This window comes from Silurus meridionalis, chromosome 20 (assembly GCF_014805685.1).
Source record: "Silurus meridionalis isolate SWU-2019-XX chromosome 20, ASM1480568v1, whole genome shotgun sequence".
NCBI lineage: Eukaryota > Metazoa > Chordata > Actinopteri > Siluriformes > Siluridae > Silurus > Silurus meridionalis.
This window is the reverse complement of record NC_060903.1, coordinates 11537882-11558925: the sequence shown is the minus strand read 5'-3', so window position 1 is coordinate 11558925 and position 21044 is coordinate 11537882. Positions and strand designations below refer to the sequence as shown.

Here is a 21044-nt window from a genome sequence, read left to right as displayed (position 1 = left end):
ATGAAGTGGAATGCTGACTCTTTACCAGGCCTCAACATCATTTGCCAATCTCACTAATGCTCTTAGGAGGGTTAATGGGCAGATGCCTTCAAACTTACTATGCAGTTCATTTTAATAAATCTCCAAAAATGAACACTGAAATGACCAGTGTCAAAAAAGTAGGTCAGGGGTGGCCAACCCGCAGCTCTCGACCCGCATGCGGCTCTTTGCCTGGTTTCATGCTCTTACATTCATATCGAAGTTTGTGTTTGTGTTTTTTTTTTATGTGCGTGTTCGCTTCGCTTGAGTTCAATACGGTATTTTTAAGACTTAAATGATCTTGCCCCTACTGGGAAACTTTGCGGTATTTTTATCTCACGCACATGCGCATTTGACGAAAATACCGTAATGAACTCAAACGAAGCAAACATGCACATAAAAAAACACAAACTTCCATATGCAAATTGTTTACTTAAATTTTAAGTAAACAGTTTGTGTCAAGTTCGCTCTCAAAATGGCAGGAAAAAATGCACAGCAAAAGGAAAATATGAAGATGAACACAGGACGTTTTTAACAGAGTGGGAGAGTTTATATGGTTTTTGTTGAACGTAATGACAAGTCATTCTGCCTTATGTCAGGCGTGATTAGTGCATTTCAATGCTTCAAATCTTCAGCGCCACTTCAGCTCACTCCATGCTAACATCGACCAGGAATTTCCAAAAGGGACTGAACTTCACAAACACAAGTTGGTCACTTTGAAAAGTCAGGCAGAAAAGCAGATACAGTTTTCCCAAAAATTTAGCTTTAAATTTGGCTTGGAAAATTGAATTTGGCTTGGAACATTGCATGGGCTAAAAATCCATACAATAAAGGGGAGTTCGTTAAATAATGCCTCAGTGACGTTGTTGAAATCTTGTCTTCTGAAACGACAAACTAAAACGCATTGTATCAGATGTCCAACTGTCCCTCCACACTGTTGAACACAGAATATCGGACATTAACACGGCTACTGAATCACACTTGCACTCTGACCTGGAATGCCAGAAGTTCCACTAAGCAACATGCATAGTAAAAGAAAAACGCTATTGTAAATTATTATATTTTTGATTGTGGACTTGGTTGAACTGACAGTGTGTGTGTGTAAGAGGAAGGGATGGGTGATGTTCATGTGTGCCCATGTGTATGATGTGGCTCTTTGCGGTAACAGAGTAAAAAATGTGGCTTTTGGTCTCTGACTGGCCACCCCTAAAGTAGGTGATTAGCTTACTATGTGCATACATACATTTTCCCTCAAAATGCATTTTATATGAAGATAAATGCATTTGGATTTAAAATATATTGTCCTGTCAATTGCTCACAAACGTAAACCATTTAAACAGTTTATGCTGACCCAAAGCCTCTGTATGAACTACTTTGAAACAACACCAGAATGTTTTTATATTTACATTTATGGCCTTAATCTATCAATGAAAACATCAACACTGGTTCACTATGTTGAAGACCAGTGAATTAGTTTTTTCAATGTAATAATTATGTTTTTTTGCCATTACTAAATGTATTATTAAGTGATAATGCAAAAGATGAAACTGTACCTGTGTTTATGGTGTAAACCATCTATGCAGGTCACATTTGCAGGTTAAAATTGGTTGGCTGGTATTTCCGACCTCATTTTGCAATTTTTCTCATTTTGCAGACTTACAACCTGTAATAAAAATGTTAATAGTAAACTGATAATTTAAAATGCATAAATGCAGATTAATGAAGCAGATTGCATTTATTCATATTCTTTTGTGGTCAATGGCTATATTACAGATACAAAAAGGCAGGAGACAAGAAAAAAAATCTCCTTACCCAGACCCCAGTGAGGTATAATATTTATAAAGAGGTTGTGTGCATCCTTTGCAGAAGTGCAAAATTCCTTTAGCTATTTCTAGCTCATTTATTTTTAGCTGTTGATCAGGAATGTATACAATTACACAGGACAGTTGTTTATTCCAGTGCTATTGTTTACATGGATTTTTGCATGTTTGTAACAGAGACGAGGAGCAGTCTCATACGACAGCTCAGACCAGATGGTTCTCTACATCCGCATGATTGGTATGTCAAAGTTTTACTGTAAACCTCTACACTTAGCTTCATTTAATTCACATTAAAAAAATGTTTACTATTCGTGTGAGGGCTTTGACAATTATGAATGAAGTTGTTGATTAATTATTTATTGAAATATGCTGTGTCTACACACCAAATGACAAATGTCATTTTGATAACTTTTAAAACATTTTAAAAGTTAAAGTGTTAAAATGCTACAACACTGCTATGCTAACCCAGCTGATTGCTATGATGTTGCTAAGTGTTATGGGGTCCCAGGTTGTTCTTATTGTCTTTCTAGGAGGTTCAAATAGAGTGGCAGGTGTTAGGTTATAGCTTGTTAGCATAGGTTGTTAGGAAAACACATTGTCAGCAATCCACCTGCCACGCCCCCTTCGGCGGCTGTCATGCATCCGCTCTCTCTGGAGCTCCTGGCTTAATCACACACACCTGGGACTCATTCATCACTCATCCCCAGCTCCTACATAAACCCCTTGTTCACACGCACTCCTGGTCCGTTATTGTTTGTTGGTATTTGTGTATGTGTTGTTGGTCTGCGTATCCCTATATGTTCTCTTCCTCTCGGACTCCACACTTTCTCTACGGCTGCGCTTTCTCCCCAAAGCGCACCCCGGATTACCCCTATCTCTCCGTGCGTTCGTTCCTGGACTATGTGGACCTCGCCCCTTCAGGGCGTACCACGGATATCTCTCTTTGACCTTATGCTGGACTGCCGTGTATGTATTCATGTGTTTCGCTTGACTCATTTAACTTTCAGCGATTTCTACTCCGGCTTTCGCCTCCGTTCATTACCCCCCTGACACTCATCTTATGCTAAAATGCTATCTATTTGCTACCATAGTCCAGTTGATTGCTAGGATTTCAGTTGAAGCAATGCAGATTTAATTGTCTTCTGTATTTCTGAATGAAGTGAAAGTTTAATACTGCGAAATATTGTATGATCAGTGAAATACTGACAATGCATCCCTGTGGAAATTAAGACTCTTTTGGAGCATCAACTGTAATTTAAATTTTTTTAAGGTTAGAAAAATGTGTTATTTGTTCACATATGGCATTGGACTGCATTTATGGTTGGCGACTTAAATTTGAATGATAAACCAGTATTTATGAAGAGACATTTTTAGAGGTGTTTACTTATTTAAAGTGGGCTTATGCAGGTGCTTAAATTGTTTTTCATAGTGGCCCAAACTGATTTTATTAAATCATTTAGAAAACTGGATTAAAAAAAACATTTTGTCTTTAAGTCCCAAGATATCTGCCATATCTGCTCTACAGAAAGGCCAGAGACAAGAAAAATGACTGTTATAGCATCTTTTTATCATAAACAGGAGCTAGACTTCATTCACAATTGTTGTGTGCCCATTACACTGTTGCTGATTTATGGGCTTCTTTTACTTTGAAATATTTTTGGAAGATGGTAGCCACTGCACACACTGCACACTGCACACGACTCTTACGCTTGGCAATTTCCCTGCTTTCACCTTTGATTTCACCTCTCAGTTATTTTCATCGTATGTGACTTTAATATTATTTGTATGTTTGGTAGTCTTGTTAACATATGCTAGACTTTAACCTTCATGAGTCATTAAAGGTACTGGCATGATCACTTGGATGGTTTTCTTATAGCAACAGCAGCGAGTTAAAATGCTCTGCCACCCGGCCAAACTGAGTGCTCGGTGGAAAAGGGCCTTAGTCAGGGAGGTGACCAAAAACCTGATGGCTACTCTGAAAGAGCTCCAGAGTTTTTCTGTGGAGAGAGGAGAAGCTTCCAGAAGAACAACCATCTCTGTAGCATTCCACCATTCAGGCCTGTATGGTAAAGTGGCCAGACAGAAGCCACTCCTTATTAAAAGCCACATGAAGCCTGCCTGGACTTGGCCAAAAGTCACCCGAAGGACTCTCAGACCATGAGAAACAAAGATTGAACTCCTTGTCCTCAATGGCAAGCATCATGTCTGAAAGAAACCAGTCACCGTTCATCACCTGGCCAATACCATCGCTATAGTGAAACATGGTGGTGCAGCATCATGCTGTGGGGATGTTTTTCAGTGGCAGGGACTGGGAGACTAGTCAGGGTCAAAGGAAAGATAAATGCAGCAATGTACATAGACATGCTTGATGCCCATTTTATAGCATTGAGAGGCGTTTACCATGTTTACAAGACTCTTCTATATCATGACAGTATGAATAGCATACTCTGTTGGTAGGTGTGTCTAGATTGGGGCTAACAAGCTGAGACAGAAAAACTCTATCGTTAGATTCATGCATTGGTAAATACGCCCATTGTGATCAGACAAGGGTGGTTTCAGCAAAAGCTGAACCATAGAAGGATAAAGCCTTGCTGTGTACTCTTTCAGATATCAAACAGGAAAACACTTTAAGCAATGAAAATGGGAGGCTAGTTGAGCAGAATATGTAGATTTGGAATAACACACAAAATAAAGCAGAAAAATCATTCACTTGCCTATAGCTGTTTGATTGGCAAGGTGCTTCCAGTTGTCAGACACAAGCAGCTAAAACACTTGTTCCAACAGGTCAAACTCAAACTTATAATGACCTGAGAACATTGAGTTCTTTGTCTGTCAAAGAGACGTGCAGAGTGAAAAGATTTCAATTTAATATGATATATAACTAATAACATGATATTTTTACTAGGTATGGTTTCTTGGTGTTTGTTAGCATTTTATAGTATCAAATGTACATTTACATAATACTATATTTATACAAACCTATATATCCTCTTTAAGGACATCAACCTAAACTAGCTAGATACTGGAAATGAGAAGCATGATAAACATTTATTTTAAAGATAAAAAGACTTAATTATTCCAGAGGAAACATGACAAGCAACATTGTACTCCTAAGTAAATGCACCCACTGTTATCGGACAAGCCTGGTTTAAACAATATCTAATGCTAAACCTTAGATAACCTGACACAAATGTCACACTTAAAATCAACTCTTGATATTTTATCTGCTTAAAAGTAAATTTCTAATTACCTTTGGTGGATTTCATCTAAATTAAATTACACATGCTTATGATGTAGTTAATTACATGCAATATTTAACAAAAAAAAGTCAATATATTCAGTTCAATTCAATTTTATTTGTATATCGCTTTTAACAATGAACATTGTCTCAAAGCAGCTTTATACAGATAATGTGGTGATTAAAAGTGAATATGTTCTTTATAAATAAGTTTGTCCCTGATGAGCAAGCCGGTGGCGACTGTGGCAAGAAAAAACTCCCCGAGATGGCATAAGCAAGAAACCTTGAGAGGAACCAGACTCAAGAGGGAACCCATCCTCATCTGGATTGCACCGAATGTCCATTTATAGCAGATATACAATGTTGCAGGGTACAGTGATGATGATCAGAAGCGAAATGTAGTCCTGAGTCAGTGTAGGAGACTGTCCAATTAACTACAGTCCAATCTATCCTTAAAGCGCCCGTTCTTACTCCGGAATTTCATGGAACCACCCAAGTCGTTGATGAGAAACCGTCCCAAGCTGCACAGAGTGGCCTCCAATCGAAGAGAACACTATCCGGAGGCAGGCCTGGATAAAGTGGGAAGATCCACGGAGGGGAGAGGGTCAGGAACAGTGGTCACTGAAGCCTCAGGAGCATGTTTAACTCGACCGAGAGAGAGAGAGAGAGAGAGAGAGAGAGAGAAAGAGAGAGAAGAGGGGTGACAAGAAGAGAAGGATATGGATTATTGTGTGTCTTTATTGTTGTATGAAAGTTAATATCACTGTGCAGTTTGGACTCCGGCAAAACTCGCTATGGCAGCATAACTACAAGGGAGAACCAGAAGGTAACACCAACATGAGGGATCTCTGGGATAAGAGGCGACCCACCACACCACCATCAACAAACCTGAGTGAACGTGTGAATGTGAGGGGACGACAGCATACAAATATCCCAGTTCACCAAACACTCTATATCCATGTTCCCTCCAGATCTGCTCCTTTACGGAAGAAAGAATCTACTGATCAAAGGCTTGACTAAATAGATATGTTTTCCACCTCGACTTGAACACTGAGACTGTGTCTGAGTCCCGAACACTGATTAGAAGGCTGTTCCATAACTGTGGGGCTTTATAAGAGAAAGATCTGCCCCCTGATGTAGTCTTCATTATTTGAGGAAACAACAGCCTGCACCTTTTGATCTAAGTAGGCGTGGAGGATCATACTGGTACAGAAGTTCACTCAGATACTGTGGTGCGAGACTGTTAAGTGCTTTATATGTCAGTAGTAGTATTTTATAATCAATGTGAGATTTAATTGGAGTCAGTGTAGACTGATTAAAACAGGGCTGATGTGGTCATATTTCCTAGATCTAGTGAGGACCCTTGCTGCTGCATTCTGAACTAACTGAAGCTTATTGATGCACTTACTCACGCACCCAGACAGTAAAGCATTACAGTAGTCTAATCTAGAAGTAACAAAAGCATTAACTAATTTTTCTGCATCCTGTAACGACATCATATTTCTAATTTTAGCAATATTTCTAAGGTGAAAGAAGGCGATCCTGGTGATATTATTCACGTGAGACTCAAACGAAAGACTAGTGTCAATAATCACACCAAGATCTTTGACTGCTGTACACACTGAAACAGAAACACCATCCAGAGATGTTATGTAATCTGTAAGAATATTGAACTCATTTTGAAAGCTCAGAATAACAGTCACATTTTGGTTTGTCCGTTTGCTTGTTTGTTTATCTATTTATTTATTCATTATAATAATGACATTTTTTACTTTCTTCTTCTTCTTCTTTCGGCTGCTCCCATTAGAGGTCGCCACAGCGGATCATCCGTCTCCAAACCACCCTGTCCTCCACATCTGCCTCTTTCAAACCAACTACCTGCATTTTTTTTTTTAACTTTACATACTGATTTGATTTCAAAGCACATTTATTTCATTCTGTTGTATTCTGTCAAAACAAATCAGGCTAAATTTTAGGCAGTAGGAACCACGTGGAAGACTCGTTGAACTACAAAATGCAATGCTTTATTGATTTGATCAGATAAATAGGCATTGAAGGAGCTCATACTATTTAACCGATCAAAGTTTTTTGGAAATGCTCGGTGCATTGACAGCTTGTATAAATGAAGGCAATGTAGCTTGAATAGTGAATTTCCCTCCCTTTTAAATATAAAGTACTGGTTAGTATATATATATATATATATATATATATATATATATATATATATATATATATATATGTAAATGGTTTACAGGTTGACTATGATGGACGTTTCGCGCACGTTCAAAACATTTGGTGGGAAGAGGCGTACACACAGTGATATTGCGACAAATTATTTATTTTTGCTATTAAAAATGTCAAAATTACAAATAGGACCATGCTGTCCATGCGCTCTCAGACCAGAAACTAACTTGCTCAGACCAGAAATTAAAGTGTTTACATTTCTAAAAAACGAAACACGACGTGACGCTGGATATTAACTAGCAACTCGAGTATATCTACTGCTATGTAAAACCAACAACACGTGATTAATTACAATTGTATATGAAATATTTAAAAGGTTAGCCAGCATTGTATTGCATGCACCTTCGTGTTTCTCCGAGACCACACGCGGTTTAGACGGAGCATTCAAACCCACCGCAACATGGCTACACGTTTCATCTAATCTAACCACACACTTTTCAAAACCTATAAAATCATGTACATTTGCAATGTAATGCGTGGTGTTATACGCTGTCTTCAGTGTTTTTACCCCGCGTGCGTTCGTGGGTTCTTGTAGTAGTACATGATTTAAAAGCTTAAATATTACTCCCTACAATTGAATAGAATTCAGTTAGCAATGTGAATTATTATTAGCATATACAATCATACTTACCCGGTTATACAAGTACAGTGTGCACTAATAAACACCCTGGTTACCATAGCAATGAACCAAACAGAGGATGTTTTTAACAGCGCGTGACGCTCCAGCCATTTACAATTAATGTTGTATCAACAAATGATTCCGACTTTTTCGCTGAGGAAGTAATTGTAGGCATCTTGACTACGATAAGTCTTTACCACTTTTCTCGTGTAGATGCACTCGGTCTCAAGCCAATAAAAACTCACGTCTGGATCCGGTACTTCAGGTAAACGTTTAATGCTCTGAGTAAGACGTTTTCACTTCAGTTTCTGATTTAAGGGACGGTAATTCCACGTTATCATCGGTGTATTTTTGTTTTAGCTGAATTGAAAAACGTCGTATAGAAAGTTATTTCGGATAATTTTCAAAAGGGCTTGCAAACTGTAGTCGCAATTGCGATTTTTCATATCAATTGCAAAATCTTGCATCTATCTGACTACCTGCTGTTGCCCATCCAATGATCTTGAGAATAAAAGGTGTCTGTCTGTGTTGAGTTTTTGTTGGGTCCTGTTGGTCCCATGAAATTGCAGTCTAGGTGCAGACCGTTTTGTGTAGTTTTCTTTGCATGCCATGATTTAATCAGTGAAAAACTGTATAATCTTGCATAAAATAACTCAAGCAAAGCTCACAGTCTTCTGATTTGTTTGCTTGTTTATTTGTTTATTGCTTAGGGTTGCAGGAAAAAAATCAATGTCTATCTGGGGTTGTTTGCACAATACTTTTGGGAACCTCTGACTTAATTTTCCTCTTGGGGGTGTAAACATGACCATTGTCCATGCAGACAGGCATTCATTAAAAAAAAGAATAATAATAATAATACATTATTGCACAATACAGTGTTTACTTATTTTTATATGTATATAAAAACTGATTTAAGTGTTGCATATTTACACGGCTTATGCTTTTTTACAGATGCTCGATTGAGATCTCAGACAAGTTACACATCTGAGAAATCTGAGAGAGACGGGTGGACAGGTATGTAAATATATTTTCAGATATTCAGTGGTTTGAACCAAATATCCAGTACAGTATATATACATAACCAGTAACTGTAGCAGTGAATAGATGAGTGAGGGTATATCAAATTTGTAAAAAGCAAACACAATGTTCCTCTTTAACCTAACCAGATGTTTTGGTGTAGTTTGCTTGTAAATAAACAGATGTTTTGGTGTTGTTTGTGCAGCACAGACAGATACAGTGAGATCCAGATTGGAGCTGCAGCCAGGTAGAAGTGCTCGGTGTATTCACAAGATTTTGCATACTTCATGTTACTGTGGAAAAGACACACAGGAATCACACCCCATACTTGACCAGGAGTACATTAGCCAAGCTAAGGTAAGAAATAAACAGAGAGTTTACTTTGCAGTTTTGTCAAACATAAACTTAACTTAGTGCTTGCCAAAATTAATATACTTTTGGGGCAGAATAGGAAATTAATAAAGTATTAGTGTTTCTTATATAAGCACTGAAGGGTACATGCAAATGCATTTAAATGGTATTTTTTTACTACTAAATTAGTTTCTTCTGCCTTTTATAATGTGCTTTTGCACATCCTATTAAATAGTATGATTGCATTTGTCAAACGCAGTACAACATTACTTTGTGTATTGCTTTTTTAATTTGCATTATGTGTTCTTTAATCACTCATTCATTTATATAACACTGATCTCTTTTTCAATTTTATTTTTTGGAATCTTTGTCCTGTTGTAGTTTATGCTGAAGAAGGTTGGAAGCTGGAACTTTGACGTCTTCTTGTTTGATCAACTCTCTAATGGTGAGACACCTGCTGGTGACTATTAGTAACTTTTGCAAGTGTGGAAGGTATATGTGTAATCAGGATTTTATGAATGTAGAACCAGCAAAGCAATTTCTTTAGAACTTCTATACATACATCCATAGCTGTCTAGTACTTTAGAACTAGTGAAGTATCATGGTTGGTTATTTTCTTACTAGTTTAAGAATAAGTATTACTTAAGGTGCCAATACTGTACTCTATTAAGGATTAGTATAGCTATAAATTCCAGCATAATTTCATCCACATATAGTTTATTGGAAACAAAACAATATTCCTTCAGGACAGAGTGCTGCATAAAACAACAAATTAAACAATACTGCTCACCATTACAAAAATGGTGGGAAAAAAACAAGTGCTAAAATTACTGTTACCCAAGGCGATATATGTCAAAGCATTCTAATAGCACACATTTACAGTATGGATACCTGACCGTTACACACATGCTTTTTTTAGCCCTTATCTTGACGTTATAATAACCTTCACTGTGGAGGAAAGGCTGGAATGTACGTATCTATGAGGATTTGCCCATTCAGCAACAAGAGCATTGGTGTTGTCAAGCAGTAAGGTTTTGTTAGGAGGCCTGAGGCATGTCTGTGTTACAGTTCATCCTAAAGGTGTTTAGTGGGATCTAGGGCTGCAACTAATGATTATTTAATTGATAGATAACCTTTTTTTTTTTTTTTTTGCTTATCATAACTATATAGAACCCTAATTCAGGGTATTTATGTATAAAGGTGAATTTAAAAAAATGCAAAAGCCACATGTTGAGTTTAACTATCTTTATTTTAAAGCTTATAGTGGCTGCTTGTTGAGGAGCGCATGGGGGATTTCTCCTTTAAACAAACTCTCATGCTGGATTGTTTATTTCTGAAAAAAAAACAAAAAAAAACAAAAAATCTTTTAAGTATGCAACGTGCAATTTTGTATTGTTTTTAATGATCATTGCAGATGGCAAATTGACAACCATGCTTTAAAAATCTAGAATATAATTAATATAATAATATTCAAATGATATATGCATAAATTAAATATACAAACACTGAAAACAAGCATTTGATTTTAGTAAAGTTGCAGTAAATCACGTTTGAAAACAGATAAGGCATTGTTGTGGTAGACAAATGCTATAAAAAGAGAATGGAACAGAGAAACAGCAAGTTAACAGTTTATTTTTACTCACAACAGTGAGCCTAAATTTTTTTTTTTTACTGTTTTTTAAATGTAGTGTTTGTTCACACCGTTTTAATTGTATCCATCACTGTGTCGTGAGCGAGCTGATTGCACAACCTGATGCTCTCGAGTCTCAACAGAAAAAATGAGGATTATACAGTTTTTCCTCACCATGCTGATGTTTCTCCTTTATCCGTGACACCAGTGTGTTTTCTTTCCCTGCTGCTGCTTGACCCTGAACTCTCTGCCATTTTCAAGCAGCGGTTTATCTTGCCGTCACGATAACTATAACTTGTGCAGCACAACTAACCAATAACGGCATTTGTTAAAAACAAATTTTATTATCGATTTTATTGAACAGTTGTTGTAGCCCTAGTGGGATCAGGGTTTGGCAAAGATACACCAAAATGTATATTAAAATAAAATATCAAATACTTTAACTTTAAGTGAAATATACTACAAAATACAGCAGCCAAACTATGTATCCAAATAAACTACTGTATTTTTGTATTAAAAAATACAAAAAATTTCTTCACATACTTTCTATCAATTGGCATGTTTGATCCACTGTATCACTTCACCATTACACTGACTATACTTGATTAAACCTGATTAAGTAAACAATGTTTGATAGCAGCAGTTTTTCTCTGCCTGATTAATGCAATAAATCTGATATATGCAACCAGTTAACAGATCAAATATGCACATAGACGTGCCTGTGATCTCCCAGATGAAGGTTATTTTCAAAGTAATCAACATTGTATCCTAATTTAGTTACTTGGTGTTTGGTAACGAAGGGCTGCTTTGCATCAGCAACACTGACACAATGACAAACAAGTCATTCATAAGAAAACTGCTGATGGCACCTGCATTCCCAGCAATTAGTTTCTAACTAATTAATCATTAGTTTGTTAATAATAAATATAATAATAATGTGTTAGGCAGTTATTCATGCACTAGCTGTGAAGAAAAATGTACTGGCAGTCTGGAACAAAAGGAAAGTAAAACTAATAGGGTCCATCAATCTTGTTTATTTTTAGGAGTCTTTAGTTTTTCTTGTTCTTATATTTTTCATTACAAACAACAAAACCAGATCATCAGTGTTAAACTGTAGATGTAAATTGTTTGTGTCATAGTAGCAGTTTTCTAGTTGTATTAAATTTGTGGTTAAATTTAGATTTGCTATTTTTTTACATTACTTAAAACTTATAAACTATTTACATTGAAAAATCATAAATGTGCACTTTGGGATGTGCATAAACAAGTACAAATTATTTAAAGATTCTTTGCATTTTATTTGTTAGTGTATAGTATGTATGGAGGACTCAAATAATTACATTAATAATTATTTTATTTTGATTCAGGAAACAGTTTAGTGGATTTGACTTTTCACCTCTTCAATGAATACAGCCTAATAAAGCTCTTTGAACTGGATGTGCTCAAACTGCGGCATTTTTTAGGCAAGAACTATCCACATACTCTCATTTATTTGGTTTATTAAATGCAGTTCATACAGAATTACTGTATAAGATTTCAGACATGATCTTTAATATTTCTGTTTAACCATAGTAATGGTACAGGAATCCTACCACAGACAGAACCCCTATCACAATGCACTCCATGCTGCTGATGTAACACAGGCTATGTACTGCTTCCTGCAGGAACCACAGGTGTGTATATGTCTAAATTGTTGATGGAAACAAGAAAAACAAGAGAAGTCATAGATCATTCATATCATTTTAATTAAAAAAAATAGATGGATATACAGACATTTGAAAAATAAAGTACTCTCTTTGAATTTTATGGTTTTGTATAAGGACAATGAAAATAATCTGTACTTCTCAAAATTAACTGTAGGTAATTAGGTATTAGTATAGGTACACTATGTCATTTTTTATTTTTATAAAAAGCCAAATTGGAAAAGCCGTGTGAGAAAACCTAAAGTACATCTTAATTGCTTCTATAGGAATTAATAGGCTTAGTAGCAGGCAGATGCTGATAATCAAATGCCCTTGATTAATCAATTATCACTAAGTGGGACCACCTCTATAAAAGCCCAAGCTTTAGCATTTGGCTGGTCTGGATTATTCAAGTGTGTGTAAAAGATATCAGCACTGATTTTAAAGAAGCTATTTTTGCTTCTCATCAATCTGGGTTTCAAGGCTATTTTCAAAAAAATTAAAGTCCATCATTCTACATGGTGGAAGATTATTATAAGTGGAAAACATTTAAGACATTTGGCAGTTTTCTCAGGAGTGGCCGTCCCAGCAAAAAGCCCCCAAAGTCATACTTTGAAATGCTCAGAGAACTTGCACATATTTTAATCTAAAAAGTTTATTCTCAGACTCTACATGTTTAAGTTCATTACAGTACAGTTAGAAAAAGACTGTACAAGTATGATTTGTTTGGATTGGTTGCAGGGAGAAAGCCTCTTTTTTCTAAAAAGAACATGGCAATAGCTTTGCGAAGTTGCAAAGTTGCATACGAACAAACCACAATTTTTCTGGAACTATGTCTTTTGAACAGAAGAGACCAAAATGGAGATGTTTGCCCTAAGGTATAGCACCACATTTGGTGAAAATTAAACACAGCATATCAGCACAACACTTCATATGTAATGCACGGCTGTGGTGAGGTGATGAGTTGGTCTTGTTTTGCAGCCAGAGGACATGGGCAACTTGCTGTCATTGAGTTGGCCATAAACTTCTTTGTATACCAAAGTATTATAAAACCAAATGAGAAGCCATTTGTCTGACAAGTAAAGCCTGGCTGAAATTTGGTCATGCAACAGGACAATGATCCAAAGCATACCAGCAAATCTATGACAGAACAGCTAGCTGTTAGTGTTTATCTGAGGTTGTATTTACCTAATTCTAAGACCTGCTAAAAAACAAATGATTTTTTTATGATATCCTGATACGTGTAACCATAGAATTCAGAAAGAATTGTTTAATTTTTTTTATGACTTTACATATGAACAAATTCTTCTGTTGTACTAATGAAAATGTTTGTCTGTGTTCATCTTTAGCTATTTGAGTCTCTGACGTCATGTGATATCCTTTTGGGTTTACTGGCTGCAGCAACTCATGATTTGGATCATCCGGGTGTAAATCAATCCTTCCTACTTAAAAGTAGTCACCACTTGGCTATGCTCTACCAAGTAAGATGCACCAATTTTTTATGTGGTTTGTGTTTAGATTGATGGCTCTCTTAATCGTAATATTATGGTAGCATTAGCATACTTACACCAAGATTATTACAGTAATTTATATTTTTGCTCATATTAACGCAACTGTTTTCTGTTTGTGTTTTAACATGTTTGTTGTAGAACATGTCTGTGCTGGAAAACCACCACTGGAAATTTGCTGTCAGCTTGTTGAGAGAGTCATGTCTACTATCCCATTTATCATCTACAGACAGGTGCAAAATCACACACACACGCACGCGCGCACAATGGTTTGATCCTGTTCTGTAACACCCACTTAATCTCCTGAATAATAATAAATGTCCTGTGAAATTAAAAAGCTTATTAGATGCCAAACTTGGTAAGATAGCCACCTCATAGCTTCAGGGATCTGGGTCCAATTCTGAGTTTGTGTTTCTGTCTGTGTGAAGTTTCACATGTTCTCACATTGATCATGTGAGTGCCCACTGGGTTCTGTGGTTTTCTACCACAGTCCAAAAACATGTAGATAGGCAGATTGACTATATTAGATTGCTCCCAGGTATAAGTAGGTAAACGTGTGTGCATGGGACCCTGCAGTGGAATTCAGGGATGAGGTTTTTTTCACCTTACAATCAGTGTTGCTGAGACTGTGAACCCACTAAATTTATGGTTGTGATAAAGATTACAAGTTGTGCATGGAGAACACTGTTTCGGCTGCTCCCATTAGGGGTTGCCACAGCGGATCATCCGTCTCCATACCCACCTGTCCTCTAAATCTGCCTCTTTCAAACCATCTACCTGCATGTCTTCCCTCACCACATTCATAAACCTCCTCCTTTGTCTTCCTTTTTACCTCCTTCCTGGCGGCTCCATCCTCAGCATTCTCCTAGCGATGTACCCCATGTCCCTCCTCTGCACATGTCCAAACCATCTCAAACTCTCCTCCCTCATCTTGTCTCCAAAACTCCTACATGTGCTGTATGTAAGCCCTTTAATAAGATCATTTCTAATCCTGTCCATCCTCGTCACTCATAATGAAAATCTCAACATCTTCAACTCTGACAACTCACTGCAACTGCAGCACTTCCTCCTTATGATTTCCTGCACTCCCTCCTTCCACCACCACGTCTCTTTTTCTTTCTTTCTATTTTCAGATGTCACACCAAGTACCTTTCTAGCTGCCTCCCTTATCACTTCTGCAGTAGTTGCCCAATCATCCAGCACCACTTCCCTAAATCTCACACTACAGTCTACCTCCTTCAGTTTTCCACCATCTAATGGTCCGTGATCCGCATATTTGATTTTACGTTACACGTTTTACGCTGGATGCCCTTTCTAACGCAACCCTCCCCATTTATCCGGGCTTGGGACCGGCACTAAGAGTCCACTGGCTTGTGCAACCCCTAAAGGCAGGGTTACCGATTCTGTATGTGAGTAACTTTTCAAATACTGTGCTTAATTAATACTTCTCTTAGAACACTCCTTGTACATTTCTATATGAGTAAAAGTATAAAATATTTGTTTTTAAATGTACTTAATTATCAAAATTAAAAGATCTGATCCATAAGACATTACTGATTTACAGATATGGCACATTTTTGGCATCCCTCAACAAAAATATTATAGCTCATTATTTTCTTTGAAATAGCTTGAAACAGAAAAAAGTATTTGCTTTTTATCATTGTTCATTCCATATTTAATAAAATAATATCAGATGTTGCATTTGATTTTTGATTGAACAGAATATTTTAAATAACACAACAAATGAAAATGCCTTTGACAAATTGATGGGACTCTAAAGTTATTTTTACAGTAAGACATTGCAAACAAGCAATTTCATCATGACTGTTATCCAATAGGATTCAGATGAAGGCTCATAGAAGAAAAGTCAAGTGTTTTGTTCTTAGCCATTGTTGGGTGCTTTTAGATGTATATTTTGCATCATTATCCTTGCAAATTAAATTAAGCTTTCTGGTGCTGAGTAGTATGTTTGATAGTCAAACAGACTACACTGCACAGATTCAGCCAGATGCAGCAAAGCAGCCCCAAAACATAAACATTCTCCGCAAAGTTTTAAAGATGGTGTGTGTATATGTATATATTTTTTTTTTTTTTATTTTTTACATACAGCCTTAGCAAAAAGCTCCAGTTTGGTCTCATTTGTCAAAAGGTCATTCTACCAAAAGTATTGTGGTTTGTTAATATTCCTTTTAGCAAATTTGAGGGCTACAGGTACAGGTTATCACATTTAACAGGTTAATAAATATTTGCATTCAGGCGTACACCAAATTTCAGTGGTGGTTCTCTGGCACAGATGTGTTCTGAAATGGACATGCATTAATGCATAATAATTATTTCTGCTATATTTGTTCTAAATACAACGGGTTTTTTGTATGCATCAGCATGTATTGATGTGTGTCATTGCAATTAACCATTGTGGATACCAGAAAGTCCTTACTGACTCATGCGTTGCTATGCCCAATGTTGGCCCCCCATCAGTTCATCAGTACAACTGGCCCACCATAGGTTAACCACTGACCAGATATTATTTGAGCAGTTATATGTACGTTTATTTTCATTTTATACCAGAGCACAGTTAAATACCCAGATGTAATTGGTAAGAAGGTGTGCATTATTTACAGTATGTACAACAAAAAACATGGGTGTATAGAAAAACAGTAGACAGAAGTTTTGGCTGAAACATTTTAATGTGCTCCTTTTGAAGTATTTTTAAATAATATGTTAGAATATTGTTATTTAACTTTTCTGTAAGGAGTCTCTGCTGTATGCACTTTGTAACAGTCATTATGCTTTACAAAGATGCTTTACAATGATCTGATCATGCTAAAGAGAGAGTGGGTAAGATGCTGGTGATTAAATGTTTAGAGAGAAGGAACTATTTCTACATTCAACAACATTAAAAAATAAAACAGTAAAATACACAAAGCATTGTGCATCAAAAATTACTTAGATCATTGCCAAATTGTTGCAGTATAAGTGAAATATCATACTCTATACTTTGTGGTATTTTAAAAATTAAAAAAAAAAAAAAAAATCTAATAAATTCATACATTTTAAAATTGTGTCCATGTGTGCAGAGAGAACTTGGAGAATCGATTGGGTTCTCTGATTCTGGCAACTGATATCAGCAGACATGATGAGTACCTGAGTGAGTTCAGAGCTCACCTAAACAGAGCTGACTTGCACTTGAACAACAGTCAGGACAGACATTTCATTCTGCAGGTACACAACACACAACACACAACCCACACACACAAACACACAAAATTTTTGCACATTGCATATATATATATATATATATATATATATATATATATATATATATATATATATATCTTGCCTTCAGTAGCTACTTTGTACTATAATTGCAATGCCTTACTCTTGGCAGTGGTCAACAGAATTCAGTTGTGTCATGTTAGAGCAGGAATTTTTTATTGTTTCAAAGCCCAATTTTAGCTCTTATCTCTCTCCTTTTTATCCGCATCACCAGACAAACCAGCTCTCATTTTCATCCATGCGCTCGTTGCTACATACATATATACTATAACGTTAGTGTAAATTGCTCTGTAACAAATACAGTATACTACCACATACTAAACAGCAAGGCTCCTGGGTAGACTAGGCCATGTCTCTGTTGTCTCTCATGTCTCAACTTATGATATTTTCAATTTCTGATGGGGTCATTTTCAAGTTATGACTGTGTATATATATATATATATATATATATATATATATATATATATATATATATATATATATATACAGTGAGGAAAATAAGTATTTGAACACCCTGCTATTTTGCAAGTTCTCCCACTTAGAAATCATGGAGGGGTCTGAAATTGTCATCGTAGGTGCATGTCCACTGTAAGAGACATAATCTAAAAAAAAAAAAAAAACAGAAATCACAATGTATGATTTTTTAACTATTTATTTGTATGATACAGCTGCAAATAAGTGTTTGAACACCTGAGAAAGTCAATGTTAATATTTGGTACAGTATCCTTTGTTTTGCAATTACAGAGGTCAAACGTTTCCTGTAGTTTTTCACCAGGTTTGCACACACTGCAGGAGGGATTTTGGCCCACTCCTCCACACAGATCTTCTCTACATCAGTCAGGTTTCTGGCCTGTCACTGAGTAACACAGAGTTTGAGCTCCCTCCAAATATTCTCTATTGGGTTTAGGTCTGGAGACTGGCTAGGCCATGCCAGAACCTTGATATGCTTCTTACAGAGCCACTCCTTGGTTATCCTGGCTGTGTGCTTCGGGTCATTGTCATGTTGGAAGACCCAGCCTCGACCCATCTTCAATGCTCTAAATGAGGGAAGGAGGTTGTTCCCCAAAATCTCGCAATACATGGCCCCGGTCATCCTCTCCTGAATACAGTGCAGTCACCCTGTCCCATGTGCAGAAAAACACCCCAAAGCATGATGCTACCACCCCCATGCTTCACAGTAGGGATGGTGTTCTTGGGATGGTACTCATCATTCTTCTTCCTCCAAACACGTTTAGTGGAATTATGACCCAAAAGTTCTATTTTGGTCTCATCTGACCACATGACTTTCTCCCATGACTCCTCTGGATCATCCAAATGGTCATTGGCAAACTTAAGGCGTGCCTGGACATGTGCTGGTTTAAGCAGGGGAACCTTCCGTGCCATGCATGATTTCAAACCATGACGTCTTAGTGTATTACCAACAGTAACCTTGGAAATGGTGGTCCCAGCTCTTTTCAGGTCATTGACCAGCTCCTCCCGTGTAGTTCTGGGCTGATTTTCTCACCTTCCTTAGGATCATTGAGACCCCACGAGGTGAGATCTTGCATGGAGCCCCAGTCCGAGGAGATTGACAGTCATGTTTAGCTTCTTCCATTTTCTAATGATTGCTCCAACAGTGGACCTTTTTCACCAAGCTGCTTGGCAATTTCCCGTAGCCCTTTCCAGCCTTGTGGAGGTGTACAATTTTGTCTCTAGTGTCTTTGGACAGCTCTTTGGTCTTAGCCATGTTAGTAGTTGGATTCTTACTGATTGTATGGGGTGGACAGGTGTCTTTATGCAGCTAACGACCTCAAACAGGTGCATGTAATTTAGGATAATAAATGTAGTGGAGGTGGACATTTTAAAGGCAGACTAACAGGTCTTTGAGGGTCAGAATTCTAGCTGATAGACAGGTGTTCAAATACTTATTTGCAGCTGTATCATACAAATAAATAGTTTAAAAATCATATATTGTGATTTCTGGATTTTTTTTTTTTTAGATTATGTCTCTCACAGTGGACATGCACCTACGATGACAATTTCAGACCCCTCCATGATTTCTAAGTGGGAGAACTTGCAAAATACCAGGGTGTTCAAATACTTATTTTCCTCACTGTATATATAATATACTGTATGTCTGTATATGTGCATATGTATGTGTGTATACAGAATATGTTCTTTTTAACTATTTTATACAGATGGCTCTGAAATGTGCAGATATTTGTAACCCATGCAGGCCCTGGCATCTTAGCAAGCTCTGGAGCCACAAAATTACTGAAGAATTTTTTAGACAAGGTACAAAAACACCCCACTACCTTGCATTAGATGTGCTAAACAGTGTGTGTTAGACAGTGTTGGGCAACGTTACTTTTAAAAGTAATACATTACAATATTGAGTTACTCCCCAAAAAAAGTAACTAATTACGTTACTTAGTTGTAACTATCGTTGGTGTATATAAGGTTAAGGGTGTGGGCTGCACACCGGTGATGTGGAGGGAGAACATACCTTTCGCTGTCATCTTGTAAAACATCGTGCAATTCCGTAAATATGACCTCGTCCTCATCTACATCATTCTCTGCTTCATCATCAGATTGAAACATTCTGAACGCATTTACAAAGTTTGCGCTATTATCAGTGACCGTGGCAGTTTATCTTCCCACAAAGAGCAAATGAGCTGTGAATTTGCTCTCTATCTCCGCTGTGATGGCATCGTACATGTGTCTCCCACGGAAAACTTTTATTCTGAGCAGTCCATAGAGCTGCAGTGGTGAAGAGTCGGCAAAAGTTTTCTATATTTCTGTCTCCATTTGCATATATGCAACATTGCATAATGTTGCATATGACTATGTTCATTTTAATTCATTATTTATTTTTTTATGCAAAATAAATTAACTAAAAAATAACTCGCATTACTTTTTTTAAAAAGTAACTCAGATATTAATGTGCAAATTTAGAAAGTAACGCGCTACTTTACTTGTTACTCCAAAAAAGTAATATTATTACGTAACGCACATTACTTGTAACGCGTTACCCCCAACAATGGTGTTAGAGGAGCAGCACTTTGAAGAAATTAACATTTAGTAAACCTTTTTTATGTTTTATGTATATAAAAAATTTGTGTTTGTGTTAAGGTGACATAGAGAGGAGAAAAAATCTGGAAGTGAGCACTCTCTGTGACAGAAATACCTACACTGTGGGCAAAATACAGATCGGTACCTCATAAGAACACACCCGAAAATACACATTGCCTGTGCACACGCACACACACACACACACACACACACACACACACACACACACACACACACACACACACAAACACAGACACAAACACATTTTAATGTTCAACCATTTAACTCTTATCCATCTATGTCTACAATCATTCTCTCTATCGCTCTGTCTGTAGGGTTCATATCATTGGTGGAGCCGTTGTTTGCAGAGTGGGCCCGTTTCTCAGACTCACCACTTTCTCGCATTATTATAAGTCACATGACATCAAACAAGTTGAAATGGACCCACCCACCACAAGAGAACATGTGAGAAACTACTCATGTGAGAAACTACTCAAAGTCTTCCAAACCCTTTCTAAACCTCTTACACACTTACACACACACACACACACACACACACACACACACACACACACACACACACACACATT

General features: G+C 37.0%; 1 protein-coding gene across 5 annotated transcripts in view; it reads left to right on the top strand.

The window, feature by feature from the left end:
- Positions 1-21044, top strand: part of LOC124402939 (high affinity cAMP-specific 3',5'-cyclic phosphodiesterase 7A-like) — a 27032-nt gene extending 5988 nt beyond the window's left edge. Inside the window, exons 2-13 of one of the 5 annotated variants that reach the window (XR_006928810.1) lie at positions 2016-2076; positions 8891-8953; positions 9162-9313; positions 9689-9752; positions 12305-12400; positions 12510-12610; positions 13969-14100; positions 14269-14360; positions 17205-17349; positions 19619-19677; positions 20515-20595; positions 20790-20911. Coding sequence is in view for 4 of the 5 variants with exons in the window: in XM_046876386.1 (XP_046732342.1) it covers positions 2016-2076; positions 8891-8953; positions 9162-9313; positions 9689-9752; positions 12305-12400; positions 12510-12610; positions 13969-14100; positions 14269-14360; positions 17205-17349; positions 19581-19677; positions 20515-20595; positions 20790-20923 (1218 nt within the window). In the remaining variant the exon portion in view is untranslated. Of the gene's footprint in view, positions 1-2015; positions 2077-7335; positions 7372-8890; positions 8954-9161; positions 9314-9688; positions 9753-12304; positions 12401-12509; positions 12611-13968; positions 14101-14268; positions 14361-17204; positions 17350-19382; positions 19428-19580; positions 19678-20514; positions 20596-20789 lie in introns of those variants that run through there. The other 4 variants (XM_046876386.1, XM_046876388.1, XM_046876387.1 and 1 more) reach the window with 4 other exon arrangements.